The sequence below is a fragment of the Capricornis sumatraensis genome, chromosome 7 (genome assembly GCF_032405125.1).
Source record: "Capricornis sumatraensis isolate serow.1 chromosome 7, serow.2, whole genome shotgun sequence".
Taxonomy (NCBI): Eukaryota; Metazoa; Chordata; class Mammalia; order Artiodactyla; family Bovidae; genus Capricornis; species Capricornis sumatraensis.
In genome coordinates, this window is record NC_091075.1 from 87,405,152 (window position 1) to 87,420,297 (window position 15,146).

The 15,146-nt window shown below is 39.3% G+C and overlaps 1 protein-coding gene across 3 annotated transcripts in view; it reads right to left on the reverse strand.

Annotated features, from left to right (window-relative positions):
* Nucleotides 1-1,718: 1,718 nt before the first annotated feature.
* Nucleotides 1,719-15,146, reverse strand: part of LOC138082129 (UDP-glucuronosyltransferase 2B17-like) — a 43,485-nt gene continuing 30,057 nt past the window's right edge. For all 3 annotated transcript variants that reach the window (XM_068975410.1, XM_068975411.1, XM_068975412.1), the window contains exon 6: nucleotides 1,719-2,207. In XM_068975410.1, coding sequence (XP_068831511.1) covers nucleotides 1,928-2,207 — 280 coding nt within the window. In that variant the 3' untranslated portion in view covers nucleotides 1,719-1,927. The remainder of the gene's footprint in view (nucleotides 2,208-15,146) is intronic.

A 15,146-nucleotide genomic window follows, 5' to 3' on the forward strand; every position in this document is an offset into this window, starting at 1 on the left:
ATGACTATAGCTTTGTAGTGTTGTTTGGGAAAGCTTATTTCTCTACCTTTTTTTCTCTTTCTCAAAATTACTTTCATCATTCAAAGTCTTTTGTGTCTCTTAATTTTTTTTTTTTTTTAAATTGTGATAGTTTATGAAAATTTCCATTGGTAATTTGGTAGGGATTACTTTGAATCTGCAGATTGCCTTGAATACTGTAGAAATTTTGAAAATATTGATTCTTCCAATTCCAGACTATGGTATGTCTTTCCATGTGAAGAGCTGACTCATTGGGAAAGATCCTGATGCTGGGAAAGATTGAGGGCAGGAGGAGAAGGGGACAACAGAGGATGAGATGGTTGGATGGCATCACCGACACAATGAACATGGGTTTGGGTGAACTCTGGGAGTTGGTGATGGACAAGGAGGCCTGCCATGCTGAGCTTCAGGGGGTCACAAAGAGTTGGACATGACTGAGGGAATGAACTGAACTGAACTAGGTTTTTCATAGCTTTTTTTCTGAGGAACAAGCATCTTTTAATTTTATTGATACAGTCACCATCCACAGTGATTTTGGAGGACAAGAAAGCACTGTTTCCACTTTTCTTCCTTCTATTTGCCATGAAATGATGGGACCAGATGCCATGTTTTCTTTTTTTTTTAATGCTCACCTTTAAGCCAGCTTTTCCCTCTTTTACCCTCATCAACAGGCTCTTTAGTTCCTTTTTACTTTCTGTCATTAGAGAGGTATCAACTGTGTATCACCTGAGGTTGATATTTCTGTAGCAATCTCAATTCTGGCTTGTAATTCATCGAGACAAGCATTTTACATGATTCACTCTGCGTACAGTTAAATAAACAGAATGACAATATACAGCCTTATTGTACTTAAGTTATTTGAAAAGAGTGGATATTAAAAACCAGTCATTTACTTTGGTCTATCATACCAATAACCATGCAAACATAGAAGAATCAGCTAGTTCTCTGAAGCCAAGAAGTGTTACAATACAAATGAAGTACTATCATTGCTGCTAAGTCACTTCTGTCGTGTCCGACTCTGTGTGGCCCCATAGACGGCAGCCCACCAGGCTCACCCGTCCCTGGGATTCTCCAGGCAAGAACACTGGAGTGGGTTGCCATTTTCTTCTCCAATGCATGAAAATGAAAAGTGAAAGTGAAGTCGCTCAGTCGTGTCTGACTCTTAGCGACCCCATGGACTGCAGCCTACCAGGCTCCTCCATCCATGGGATTTACCAGGCAAGAGTACTGGAGTGGGGTGCCATATTAATATCCAAATGAATGATAATCTTCAAATGAGAAACAACAATAACAACAACAAAAACAATGTTTTGTATTCCAAAGGGGACAAAGTCTAATGTGGAATAATATGGAAGGAAATTGACAGTGTAAAATGTACTTTACAGAAGATGAGAAACCCTAACAGGCTTCAATATTCCTGACTGGCAAAGAAGCTCTGTCTAGAGTGTGTTCTGCATTAGTCCTTGTATAGTTCTTTTAGAGAATATGAAATAATTATTGATTATTAAACCCTAAATTTTGTTAGATATTTAAGAAATATTCAACCTGATCAGTATGGAAATAGAATTAGTCATTGTGTTCCTGAGGCCTCAAACAGCATCTCAGCTGGTTGAACTAAAAGCAATGAATAAAATAAAGCACTAAGTCTTCAATGGTAACAATTTCCACGTTTTTATTCATCTGTCATATCTTTGTAAAGAATAGATTATTTTAAACCTTAATTCTGAATCATGTGGCATATTTTTGGAGTGAGTCTTTGATCTTTGACATGATAAGTTGAAGAATAGAAAAGAACCCAGAAAAACAGGAGAGAAATCTTTTCAGATCAGTGGCTGGATTATTCAGATAGACTCTGTCAAGGTTTCTAGCCCAACTGTTAAAAAAAAAAAAAAAAAAAGGCAGAAAAAGACTACTCTCTCTTTGTCTTCTTTGCAGTCTTACCAAACTTCCAGTAACAAAACAGGCAACATTTAGTGACCAGGAATACAACAGTTGCCACACAAGCTAGCAGGAAGCCAATCACATCCAAAGAGTGGTGCTGGAACCAGTTGAGGTCATGGAAGGCTGGTCGAAGGTGCTTGGCTCCTTTGTGGCGCATGACAAACTCAACCCAGAAGACTGCTCGGTCCAGGGGTTTTACAGGTTGATCATGGTGAATCCTTGATAACTTCATAGCATTTTCTTTATAGCTAAAATTAAATAAATTAATAGAAACTTGAAAAGTTTGTTAAGGACATGATATACCTAAAGCAGTTATATATTATTAAAAATATATTGTGCAATTAATTATATGATAAGTTGTATCATAATTTATATCACCTAGAATATGAAAAGTATATTAAAATTTGTTTCCTCTTGAGATATTTCTAGATGTGATGGCTCATCAGTTTGAATGTGTTAGATGCTTTATAGTCTCAGAAATTATTGGAAGTGGGACAGAAAATAATTTCCAGTTGGAAATATCATTCTGAAAGTACAGAAATAAAAATGATTATTAGAATGTGTAGCTTGAGAATACAGAATTTTGATCTAACTTGCTGAGTATGGTATTGGGAACATGATATTAACAGGAAGCAGGATGTAGGGGAAGGTCTAAGGAAAAGGAACCCTTTCCCCACTCCTTCAGTCTTCCCAGATTTGGTCTGGAGTGTCAGTGTTAACAAGACTTCAGCAGTAACAGAAAATGGCTTCACTCTGTGATCTTCATGGTCCTGACATTTCTGATGAAAGCAAAAAGCTTCATGTGACCTTCTGGGCAAGAAGTAGGGCCTGAAACTGAACAGATGCTGGCATTTTTGCTTCAGGCTAAAGAAGGCTGTGTGTTGAAAAACAGAAACATTACTCTGCCAACAAAGATCTGAATAGTCAAGGCTATGGTCTTACTAAGGTAAAATGCCAAATAACTGATGCTTTCAACTGTGGTGCTAGAGAAGACTCCTGGAAGTCCCTTGGGTAGCAAGGAGATCAAACCAGTCAATCATAAGGGAGATCAACCCTGAATATTCACTGGAAGGACTGATGTTGATGCTGAAGCTCCAGTATTTTGATCATCTGATGAGAACAGACAACTCATTGGAAAAGTCTATGATACTGGGAAAGATTGAGGGCAGAAGGAGAAGAGGGCATCAGAGGATGAGACAGTTGGATGGCAACACTTAAAATGAACATGAACTTGGGCAAACTCTGGGAGATGGTGAGGAACAGAGATCCCTGGCATGCTGCAGTTCATGGGGTTGCAAAGAGTAGACACGACTGGGTGACTGAACAACAACAATAACAGAGGGCTGCACCTGCAGTGGTGAGATGCAAGGATGGCGATACATAGAACACAAATCCTTCTAACTTCTGTCAAGGAGCAGAAGACCCCACCCAGATTTGGGTTGATGGCTTTGAATGGCTGACTAAGAAGCAAGATTTCCTTGGGTTTGTGAAGGAGTGAAGTTATTTACCCACACCAAAATGCAATCATCATTGACAGAGAATACAGAACATTAAATTGTAGAAAATCATGGGAAAGCATGTAAAAAGTTTTGAGGACAAGAACTATACACCATAAAAAAAAAAAAAATAAACAAAGCCCTGCTGCCCTTTTGTTTAAAAAAAAAAAAAAAGGCAGACCTTTCCTAATACACAGGAATTTAAAGAATAAGTACTTCTGAATACATTTCAGGAAAACTAATAATAGTGACAGACGTTCCAAGACAGATGCAGAAACAAAATATTTATCAGATAAAAAATCAATAAAATAAATAGATATACTCTATTAAAACATAAACTGCATCATTAAGTACATATAAATATGAAACTAATGCTAAATGATATTGGAAATTGTGGTCATGGACAAGTAAGTACATTGTAAGCTTTGATAACATTGCACTGATAATATAGCAAAAAATAATAATAATAAGATGTGATGTTTAAGAGACACTGATGGAACCTGGTGCTTGTTTTAAAGAGTAAAGCAAGTCAGAAAGAGAAAAATGAACAACATGTATAAATATTGTAACCCAGAAAAAAAAAAATAGTACTGATAACCCCATTGGTAGTGTAGGAATAGAGATATAGATGTAGAGAACAGATTTGTGGACACAGCAAGAGTAGTACCCAGTTGGACTAATTGAGCGAGTAGCCCTAACATATATACACTATCATGTGTAAAGTAGACAGCCAGTTAGAAGTTGTTGTATAACACAGGAAGCTCAGCCTGGTGCTCTGGGTCTTCCTCAGTGGCACAGTGGTAAAGAATCTGCAGGAGAAGCACAGACACACATTTGATCCCTGGGTCAGGGAGATCCTCTGGAGGAAGAAATAGCAAACCACTCCAGTATTCTGCACTGGAAAATCTTACCAACAGAGGAGCCTAGCAGGCAACAGTTGATGGGGGCAAAAAGACTTGGGTACCTTAGAGACTGCCACAAAATAGAGAGGGGTGGGATGGGATGGAGGTCAGAAACAGGCTCAACATCAACATATATATGTATGTATGTATATGTATATATATATATATGTGTGTGTGTGTATATATATATATATATATGTATATATATATATATATATATATATATATATATATATATATATATATATATATATATATATATATACTTAGCATGATTCACGTTGTACTTGAGAATGGAATGGCAAACCACTTCAGCATTCTGCCTTGAGAAACCCACAAACAGTAAGAAAAGGCAAAACAATATGACACCAAAAGATGAACCCTCCCCAGGTCAGTAGGTATCCAATATGCAACTGAAGAAGACAGAGAAACAGCTCCAGAAGGAATAAAGAGGCTGACCCATAGTGGAAATGATAGCTATTTGTGGATGTATCTGGTGGTGAAAGGGAGTACGTCAAGGCTGTATATTGTCACCATACTTATTTAACTTATATGCAGAGTACATCATGAGAAACGCTGGGCTGGTGGAAGCAGAAGCTGGAATCAAGATTGCCAGGAGAAATATTAATAACCTCAGATATGTAGATGACACCACCCTTATGGCAGAAAGTGAAGAAGAACTAAAGATCCTCTTGATGAAAGTAAAGAGGAGAGTGAAAAAGGTGGCTTAAACTCAACATTCAGAAAACTAAGATCATGGCATCTGGTCCTATCACTTTATGGGAAATAGATGGGGAAACAGTGGAAACAGTGTCAGACTTTATTTTTCTGGGCTCCAAAATCACTGCAGATGGTAACTGCAGCCACGAAATTAAAAGACGCTTACTCCTTGGAAATAAAGTTATGGCGAACCTAGATAACATATTCAAAAGCAGAGACATTACTTTGCCAACAAAGGTCTGTCTAGTCAAGGCTATGGTTTTTCCAGTGGTCATGTATGGATGTGAGAGTTGGACTGTGAAGAAAGCTGAGCACCGAAGAATTGATGCTTTTGAACTGTGGTGTTGGAGAAGACTCTTGAGAGTCCCTTGGATTGCAAGGAGAATCAACCAGTCCATTCTAAAGGAGATCGATCCTGGGTGTTCTTTGGAAGGAATGATGCTAAAGCTGAAACTTCAGTACTTTGGCCACCTCATGTGAAGAGTTGACTCATTGGAAAAGACTCAGATGCTGAGAGGGATTGGGAGCAGGAGGAGAAGGGGATGAAAGAGGATGAGATGGTTGGATGGCATCACCGACTCAATGGACATGGGTTTGGGTGGACTCCGGAAGTTGGTGATGGACGGGGGCCTGGTGTGCTGCAATTCATGGGAGCGCCAAGAGTAGGACATGACTGAGCAACTGAACTGACCTGAACTGGTGGTGAAAGTAAAGTCCAATGCTGTAAATAACAATAGTGCATAGGAACCTGGAATCTTAGGCCTACGAATCAAGGTAAATTGGAAGAGATCAAACAAGAGATGACAAGCTTGAACACTGACATTTTAGGAATCAGTGGACTGAAATGGACTGCAATAGGTGAATTTAATTTAGCTGACCATTACATCTACTACTGTGGGAAAGAATCACTTTGAGAATACAGTAGCCCTCATAGTCATCAAAAGAGCTCAAAATGCAAAACTTGGATGCAATCTCAAAAATGACAGAAACATCTCTGTGGGTTTCCAAAGCAAACCATTCAAAATCACAGTAACCCAATTATATGCCCCAACCAATAACGCCAAAGAAGCTGAATTTGAAGACCTACAAGACCTTCTAGAACTAACACCAAAAAAAAAAGATGTCCTTTTCTCCATAAGGGCCTGGCATGCAAAAGAAGGAAGGCAAGATACCTGGAGTAACAGGCAAGGTTGGCCTTGGAGTACAAAATGAAGCAGGGCAAAGACTAACAGAGTTTTGCCAAGAGAATACACACTGGTCATGGCAAACACAGTCTTCCAACAACACGAGACGACTCTATGCATGAACATCACCTGATGGTCAATATTGAAGCCAGATTGATTAAATTATTTGCAGCCAAAGATGGAGATGCTCTATACAGTCAGCAAAACACAAGACTGGGAGCTGACTGTGGCTCAGATCTAAAACTTCTTATTGCCAAATTCAGACTTAAATTGAAGAAAGTAGGGAAAACCACTAGACCATTCAGGTATGACCTAAATCAAATCCCTTATGATGATTATACAGAGGAAGTGACAAGTAGAGTCAAGGGTTTAGATCTGATAGACCAAGTGCCTGAAAAACTATGAATGGAAATTCATAACATTGTACAGGAGGCCATGGTTAAAACCATCCCCAGGAAATAGAAATGCAAACAAGCAAAATGGTAGTCTGAAGAGGCCTTACAAATAGCTGAGAAAAGAAGAGAAGTGAAAGACAATGGAGAAAAGAAAAGTTATATCCATCTGAATCCAGAGTTTCAAAGAATAGCAAGGAGAGATAAGATAGCTTTCCTAAGTGATCAATGCAAAGATAGAGGAAAACAATACAATGGGAAATACTAGAGATCTCTTCAAGAAAATTAGAGTACCAAGGAAACATTTCATGCAAATATGAGCAAAATAAAGGCAGAAATTGTAGGAACATAACAATAGATTTAATATTAAGAGGAGGTGGCAAGAATACACCAAAAAATTAGACAAAAAAGATCTTAATGAACCTCATAGCCACAATGGTGTGAACACTCACTTAAAGCCAGAAATCCTGGAGTGCAAAGTCAAATGGGTCTTAGGAAGCATCACTATGAACAGAGATAGTGGCGGTGATGAAATTCCAGCTGAGCTATTTCTAATCCCAAGGAGGCTGGCATGCTATAGTCATTGAGGTCACAAAGAGTCAGACAATTTGATTGACTAAGCACAGCACAAAATATGATACTATTAAAGTTCTGCACTTAATATGCCAGCAAACTTGGAAAACTCACCAGTGGTCATAGGACTAGAAAAGATCAGTTTTCATTCAAATCCCAAAGAAAGAAAATGCCAAAGAATGTTCAAACTACTGCAGAATTGTACTCATCTCACATTCTACCAAAGTAATGCTCAAAATTCTCCAAGCTTGACTTCAACAGTTTGTGAAATGAGAACTTCCAGATGCTCAAAGTGAATTTACAAAAGGCAGAGGAACCAGAGGTCAAATTGCCAACATCTGCTGGATCATAGAAAGAGCAAGGAAATTCCAGAAAAAACATCAATTTCTGCTTCATTGACTACATTAAAGACTTTATTGTGTGGATCACAACAAACTGTGGAAAATTCTCATTTATTTATTATTATTATATTTTATTTTATTTTTACTTTATAATATTGTATTGGTTTTGCCATGAGATGGAAATGCCAGGTCACCATACCTGCCTCCTGCAAAACCTGTATGAAACAACAGAACCAGACATGGAACAACAGACTGGTTTTAAATTGGGAAAGGAATATGTCAAGCATGTATACTGTAACCCTGCTTATTTAACTTGCATGCAGAGTACATCATGAAAAATGCCAGGCTGGATGAAGCTCAAGGTGGAATCAAGAGTGCTAGGAGAAATATCAATAACTCAGGTATGCAGATGACACTAGTCTTATGGCAGAAAGCAAAGAGGAACTAAAGAGCCTCTTGATGAAGATAAACGAGGAGAGTGAGACAACTGGCTTCAAACTCAACATTCAACAAGTGAAGATCATGGCATCCAGTCTCATCAGTTCAGTTCAGTCACTCAGATGTGTCTGACTCTGTGACCCCATGGACTGCAGCATGCCAGGCTTCCCTGTCCATCATCATCTCCCATAACTTGCTCAAACTCATGTCTATCATGTCTGTGAAGTCATCCAATCATCTCCTCTGTCTTCCCCTTCTCCTCTTGCAGGGGTTAATAATCAGCTGCCTTTTGCTCTGGCTAAGCCCTAAGAAACACACCATGGGAAAAAGAATAAAAGCAAAATATAGCAATACCATGTAATCTAAACAAAAGTACATTGGTTTATTAGTTGGGATCGTCATGGCCTGCTAAGCTAAGTAAAAACATAATGTGGACCTGGGAACACAGGTCAGCACAAGTTCAGAACGCTGATTGTGCAAAAACTAAGATGTTTCCCAAGGCATATTCGGTCCTAAGACCTATACCTGGGGATATTCCTTGTACAAGAACATAACAAAGATAGTTCAAAGTAAACAATAAAATGAGAGATGTGACCAGGGACATAGGAGGCTGATTTTATTGTGGCACAACAGATACTTTCTGCATGCCAAGACACTTAATAAAAGTGATGTGACTTTGAGGAACAAGTGTCCAAAGTATTGGAGCTTCAGCTTCAGCATCAGTTCTTCCAATGATAATTCAGGACTGATCCTTAGGATTGACTGGTTTGATCTCTTTGCAGTCCAAGTGACTCTCACCAAAGCATCAAATCTTCAGTGCTCAGCTCTCTTTATGGTCCAACTCTTCCATCCATACATGAAACTGGAAAAAACATGGCTTTCACTAGAAGGACTGTGGCAAATAGAAGGGGAAACAATGGAAACAGTGACAGACTTTATTTTGGGGGGCTCCAAAATCACTGTGGATATGACTGCAACCATGAAATTAAAAGACGATTGCTCTTTGGAAGAAAATCTATGACAGAATTAGGTACCATATTAAAAATCAGAGACATCACTTTCCCAACAAAGGTCCAACTAGTCAAAGCTAAATTTTTTCCAGTAATCATATACAGATGAGAGAGGTGAACCATAAAGAAGGCTGAGCACTGAAAAAATGATGTTTCTCATCTGTGGCATTGGAGAAGACTCTTGAAATTCCCTTAAACTGCAAGGAAATCAAACCAGTCAATCCTAAAGGAAATCAATCCTAAATATTCACTGGAAGTATTGATGCTAAAGCTGAAGCTCCAGTACTTTGGCCACCTGATGGAGGAGCCAACTCACCTGAAAAGACTCAGATTCTGAGAAAGACTGAAGGCAGGAGAAGGGGGCGACAGTGGATGAGGTGATTGGAGGGTGTCACTGATTCAATGAACATGAGACCAAAGGCCTGGAAATAGTTTAGAATGGGGATGCCTGGTGTGCTGCAGTCCATGGGATTACAGAGTTGGACACAACTGAGCGATTTAACAACAAAACATTGTTGCATTGTAGAAACTAATGTAACATTTTAAATCAGTTATCTCCCAATTAAAAATAAGTTAAACAAAAAAGAGAGACACTGGTAAGTGACTTCATAGTGAAAAGTCATTCAATATTTAAAAAATTTAAATGTTTATAAAATAATTTTAATCTTTAGTGTCAATGCATGTTTATAGATTTACACGAAATTAATAGTAAGAATTTGTCTGATATATAGAAACATTTGTCCAACACTGGCAAATATTTTAATTTTTATGTAGTTTCTTTTTTCCAAAGAATATATATGTTTTATTTATGTGAAACAAAGTTACATAATAAATGCAATCCTTCATTATTGAGAATTTATTTATTTGTCTATGATCACAGCTAACTACCATGTTGTACAATGTTTCCCAGAACTTATTTATTTTATTACTCAAAGCCTGTTCCCTATTAGTCAAAGCTTGCCTCTCCACTCTTTGAACTCCTAGACCCTGGAAAACACCAGTCTACTCTGTACTTCTATGAGTTTGAATTATTAAGCTGCATGTATCAGTTCAGTTAAGTTCAGTCACTCAGTCGTGTCCGACTCTTTGCGGGCCCATGAATCGCAGCACGCCAGGCCTCTCTGTTCATCACCATCTCCCAGAGTTCACTCAGACACACGTCCATTGAGCCGTGATGCCATCCAGCCGTCTCAACCTCGGTCGCCCCCTTCTCCTCCTGCCTCCAAACCCTCCAAGCATCAGAGTCTTTTCCAATGAGTCAACTCTTCCCATGAGGTGGCCAAAGTATAAGTCATGCTAAATAATATTTGTCATTTACTGACTTACTTCACCTAGCACAATAACATGTTTTCAAATATGGAAATATTTCTCTTGTCTTTTTTGCTAAATAATATTCCTTCACATGCATACACCACATTTTCTTTATCTATTCATTCATTGAAAGACCCTAAGGTTTAATTCATACCTTGATTTTTGTGAATAATACAGAAATTAGTCCTAGGGTGAAGCTATCAAATTGCCAACATCCGTTGGATTATCGGAAAAAGCAAGAGAGTTCCAGAAAACCATCTACTTCTCTTTTATTGACTATGCCAAAGCCTTTGACTGTGTGGACCACAACAAACTCTGGATATTCTTAAAGATATGGGAAAACAAGACCACCTGACCCATCTGTTTAGAAATTTTAATGCAGGTCAGGAAGCAATGGTTAGAACTGGACATGAAACAACAAACTGGTTCCAAATAGAGAAAGGAATATTTCAAGGCTGTATATTGTCACCCTTATTTAATTTAACTTATATGCTTAGTACATCATGAGAAATGCTGGGCTGGATGAAGCACAATCTGGAATCAAGATTGCTGAAAGAAATATCAATAACCTCAGATATGCAGATGACACCACTCTTTCGGCCGAAAGTGAAGAAGAACTAAAGAGCCTCTTGATGAAAGTTAAAGTGGAGAGTGAAAAAGTTTGCTTAAAGCTCAACATTTAGAAAATTAAGATCATGGCTACCAGTCCCATCACTTCATGGCAAACAGATTGGGAAACAGTGAAAACAGTGACAGACTATTTTTTGGGACTCCAAAATCACTGCAGATGGTGACTGCTGCCATGAAATTAAAAGACGCTTGCACCTTGGAAGAAAAGTTGTGACCAACCCAGACAGCGTATTAAAAAGCAGAGACATTACTTTGCCAACAAAGTCCATCTAGTCAAAGATATGATTTTTCCAGTAGTCATGTATGGATGTGAAAGTTGGACTGTGAAGAAAACTGAGCTCCAAAGAATTGATGCTTTTGAACTGTGGTGTTGGAGAAGACTCTTGAGAGTCCCTTGGCCTGCATGGAGATCCAACCAGTCCATCCTAAAGGAAATCAGTCCTGAATATTCATTGGAAGGACTGATGCTGATGCTGAAACTCCATTATTTTGGCCACTTGATATGAAGAACTGACTCAATGGAAAAGACCTTGATGCTGGACAAGACTGATGGTAGGAGGAGAAGGGAATGACAGAGGATGACATGGCTGCATGGCATCACTGACTCAATGGACATGAGTTTGAGTAAACAGGAGTTGGCAATGGACAAGGAGACCTGCCATACTGCACTCCATGAGGTTTCAAAGAGTCTCACACGACTGAGCAACTGAGCTGAACTGAACTGAAGATGTCTCACCATATTCTGTTTTCTTTTCTTTAGATATATAGCAGGAAGAGAGAACACTGAATAGTGGAGTGGTTCTACTATTGATCTTTTGAAGAGCTTCCATACCTTTTTCCATAGTGTCTGCACCACTTTACATTCTTACCTGGAGTGCAGTGGAATTTTTCTTTTTCTAAATCCTCACCTCTTCAGTTCAGTTCAGTTCAGTTACTCAGTCAGTCATGTCCAACTCTTTGTGACCCCATGAATCATAGCACGCCAGGTCTCCCTGTCCATCACCAACTCCCAGAGTTCACTCAAACTCATGTCCATCGAGCTGTGATGCCATCCAGCCATCTCATCCTCTGTCATCCCCTTCTCTTCCTGCCTGCAATCCCTCCCAGCATCAGAGTCTTTTCCAATGAGTCAACTCTTCGCATGAGGTGGCCAAAGTACTGGAGCTTCAGCTTTAGCACCATTTCTTCCAAAGAAATCCCAGGGCTGATCTCCTTCAGAATGGACTGGCCGCATCTCCTTGCAGTCCAAGGGACTCTCAAGAGTCTTCTCCAACACCACAGTTCAAAAGCATCAATTTTTCTGCGCTCAGCTTTCTTCACAGTCCAACTCTCACATCCATACATGACCACAGGAAAAAATATAGCCTTGACTAGACAGACCTTAGTCGGCAAAGTAATGTCTCTGCTTTCAAATATACTATCTAGGTAGGTCATAACTTTTCCTCCAAGGAGTAAGCGTCTTTTAATTTCTTGGCTGCAGTCACCATCTACAGTGATTTTGGAGCCCCCCAAAATAAAGTCTGACACTGTTTCCACTGTTTCCCCATTTATTTCCCATGAAGTGATGGGACCGGATTCCATGATCTTCGTTTTCTGAATGTTGAGCTTTAAGCCAACTTTTTCGCTTTCCTCTTTCACTTTCATCAATAGGGTTTTTACTTCGTCTTCACTTTCTGCCATAAGGGTGGTGTCATCTGCATATCTGAGGTTATTGATATTTCTTCCGGCAATCTTGATTCCAGCTTGTGCTTCTTCCAGTCCAGCGTTTCTCATGATGTACTCTGCATAGAAATTAAATAAGCAGGGCACCAATATACAGCCTTGACATACTCCTTTTCCTATTTGGAACCAGTCTAATGTTCCATATCCAGTTCTAACTGTTGCTTCCTGACCTGCATACAGATTTCTCAAGAGGCAGATCAGGTGGTCTGGTATTCCCATCTCTTTCAGAATTTTCCACAGTTTATTGTGATCCACACAGTCAAAGGCTTTGGCATAGTCAATAAACCAGAAATAGATGTCTTTCTGGAACTCTCTTGCTTTTTACATGATCCAGCAGATGTTGGCAATTTGATCTCTGGTTCCTCTGTCTTTTCTAAAACCAGCTTGAACAGCAGGGAGTTCACGATTCATGTATTGCTGAAGCCTGGCTTGGAGAATTTTGAGCATTACTTCACTAGCAGGTGAGATGACTGCAAGTAGTTTAAGTTGTGTGGTAGTTTAAACATTCTTTTGCATTGCCTTTCTTTGGAATTTGAATGAAAACTGAGCTTTTCCAGTCCTATGGCCACTGCTGAGTTTTCCAAATTTGCTGGCATATTGAGTGCAGCACTTTCACAGCATCATCTTTCAGGATTTGAAATAGCTCAACTGGAATTCCATCACCTCCACTAGCTTTGTTCATAGTGAAGCTTCCTAAGGCCCGCTTGACTTCACATACCAAGATGTCTGGCTCTAGATGAGTGATCACATCATCATGATTATCTGGGTCGTGAAGATCTTTCTTGTACAGTTTCTCCGTGTATTCTTGCCACCTCTTCTTAATATCTTCTGCTTCTGTTAGGTCCATACTGTTTCTGTCCTTTATCGAGCCCATCTTTGCATGAAATGTTCCCTTGGTATCTATCATTTTCTTGAAGAGATATCTAGTCTTCCCCATTCTGTTGTTTTCCTCTATTTCTTTGCATTGATCGCTGAGGAAGGCTTTCTTATTTCTTCTTGCTATTCTTTGGAACTCTGCATCAGATGCTTATATCTTTCATTTCCTCCTTTGCTTTTCACTTCTCTTCTTTTCACAGCTATTTGTAAGGGCTCCTCAGACAGCCATTTTGCTTTTTTGCATTTCTTTTCCATGGGGATGGTCTCCTGTACAGTGTCATGAACCTCATTCCATAGTTCATCAGGCACTCTATCTATCAGATCTAGGCCCTTAAATCTATTTCTCACTTCCACTGTATAATCATAAGAGATTTGATTTAGGTCATACCTGAATGGTCTAGCAGTTTTCCCTACTTTGTTCAATTTGAGTCTGAATTTGGTAATAAGGTGTTCATGATCTGAGTCACAGTCAGCTCCTGATCTTGTTTTTGTTGACTGTATAGAACTTCTCTCTCTTTGGCTGCAAAGAATATAATCAATCTGATTTCGGGTTGGCCATCTGGTGATGTCCATGTGTAGAGTCTTCTCTTGTGTTGTTGGAAGAGGGTGTTTACTATGACCAGTGCATTAGTCCTTCCAAAGAACACCCAGGACTGATCTCCTTTAGGATGGACTGGTTGGATTTCCTTGCAGTCCAAGGGACCTTCAAGTGTTCTCCTACACCACAGTTCAACATCATCAGTTCTTCAGTGCTAGTTTTCTTCACAGTCCAAGTTTCACAGCCATACATGACCACCGGAAAAACCATAGCCTTGACTAGACGAACCTTTTTTTGGCAAAGTAATATCTCTCTTTTCAATATGCTTTCTAGGTTGGTAATAATTTTCCTTCCAAGGAGTAAGCGTCTTTTAATTTCGTGGCTGCAATCACCATCTTCAGTGATTTTGGAGCCCAGAAAAATAAAATCAGCCACTGTTTCCACTGTTTCCCCATCTGTTTCACATGAAGTGATGGGACCAGATGCCATGATATTAGATTTCTGGATGTTGAGCTTTAAGCCAAGTTTTTCACTCTCCTCTTTCACTTTCATCAAAAGGCTTTTTAGTTCCTCTTTATTTTCTGCCATAAGGGTGGTGTCATCTGCATATCTGAGGTTATTGATATTTCTGCCAGCAACCTTGATTCCAGCTTGTGCTTCTTCCAGTCCAGCGTTTCTCATGATGTACTCTGCAAAGAAGTTAAATAAACAGGATGCCAATATACAGCCTTGACGTACTCCTTTTCCTATTTGGAACCAGTCTATTGTTCCATGTCCAGTTCTAACTGTTGCTTCCTGACCTGCATATAGGTTTCTCAAGAGGCAGGTCAGGTGGTCTGGTATTCCCATCTCTTTCACACTTTTCCACTGTTTATTGTGGTCCACAAAGTCAAAGGCTTTGGCATAGTCAATAAAGCAGAAATAGATGTTTTTCCAGAACTCTCTTGCTTTTTCCCATGATCCAGAAAATGCTGGCAATTTGATCTCTGGTTCCTCTGCCTTTTCTAAAACCAGCTTGAACATCTGGAAGTTTATGGTTCACATATTGCTGAAG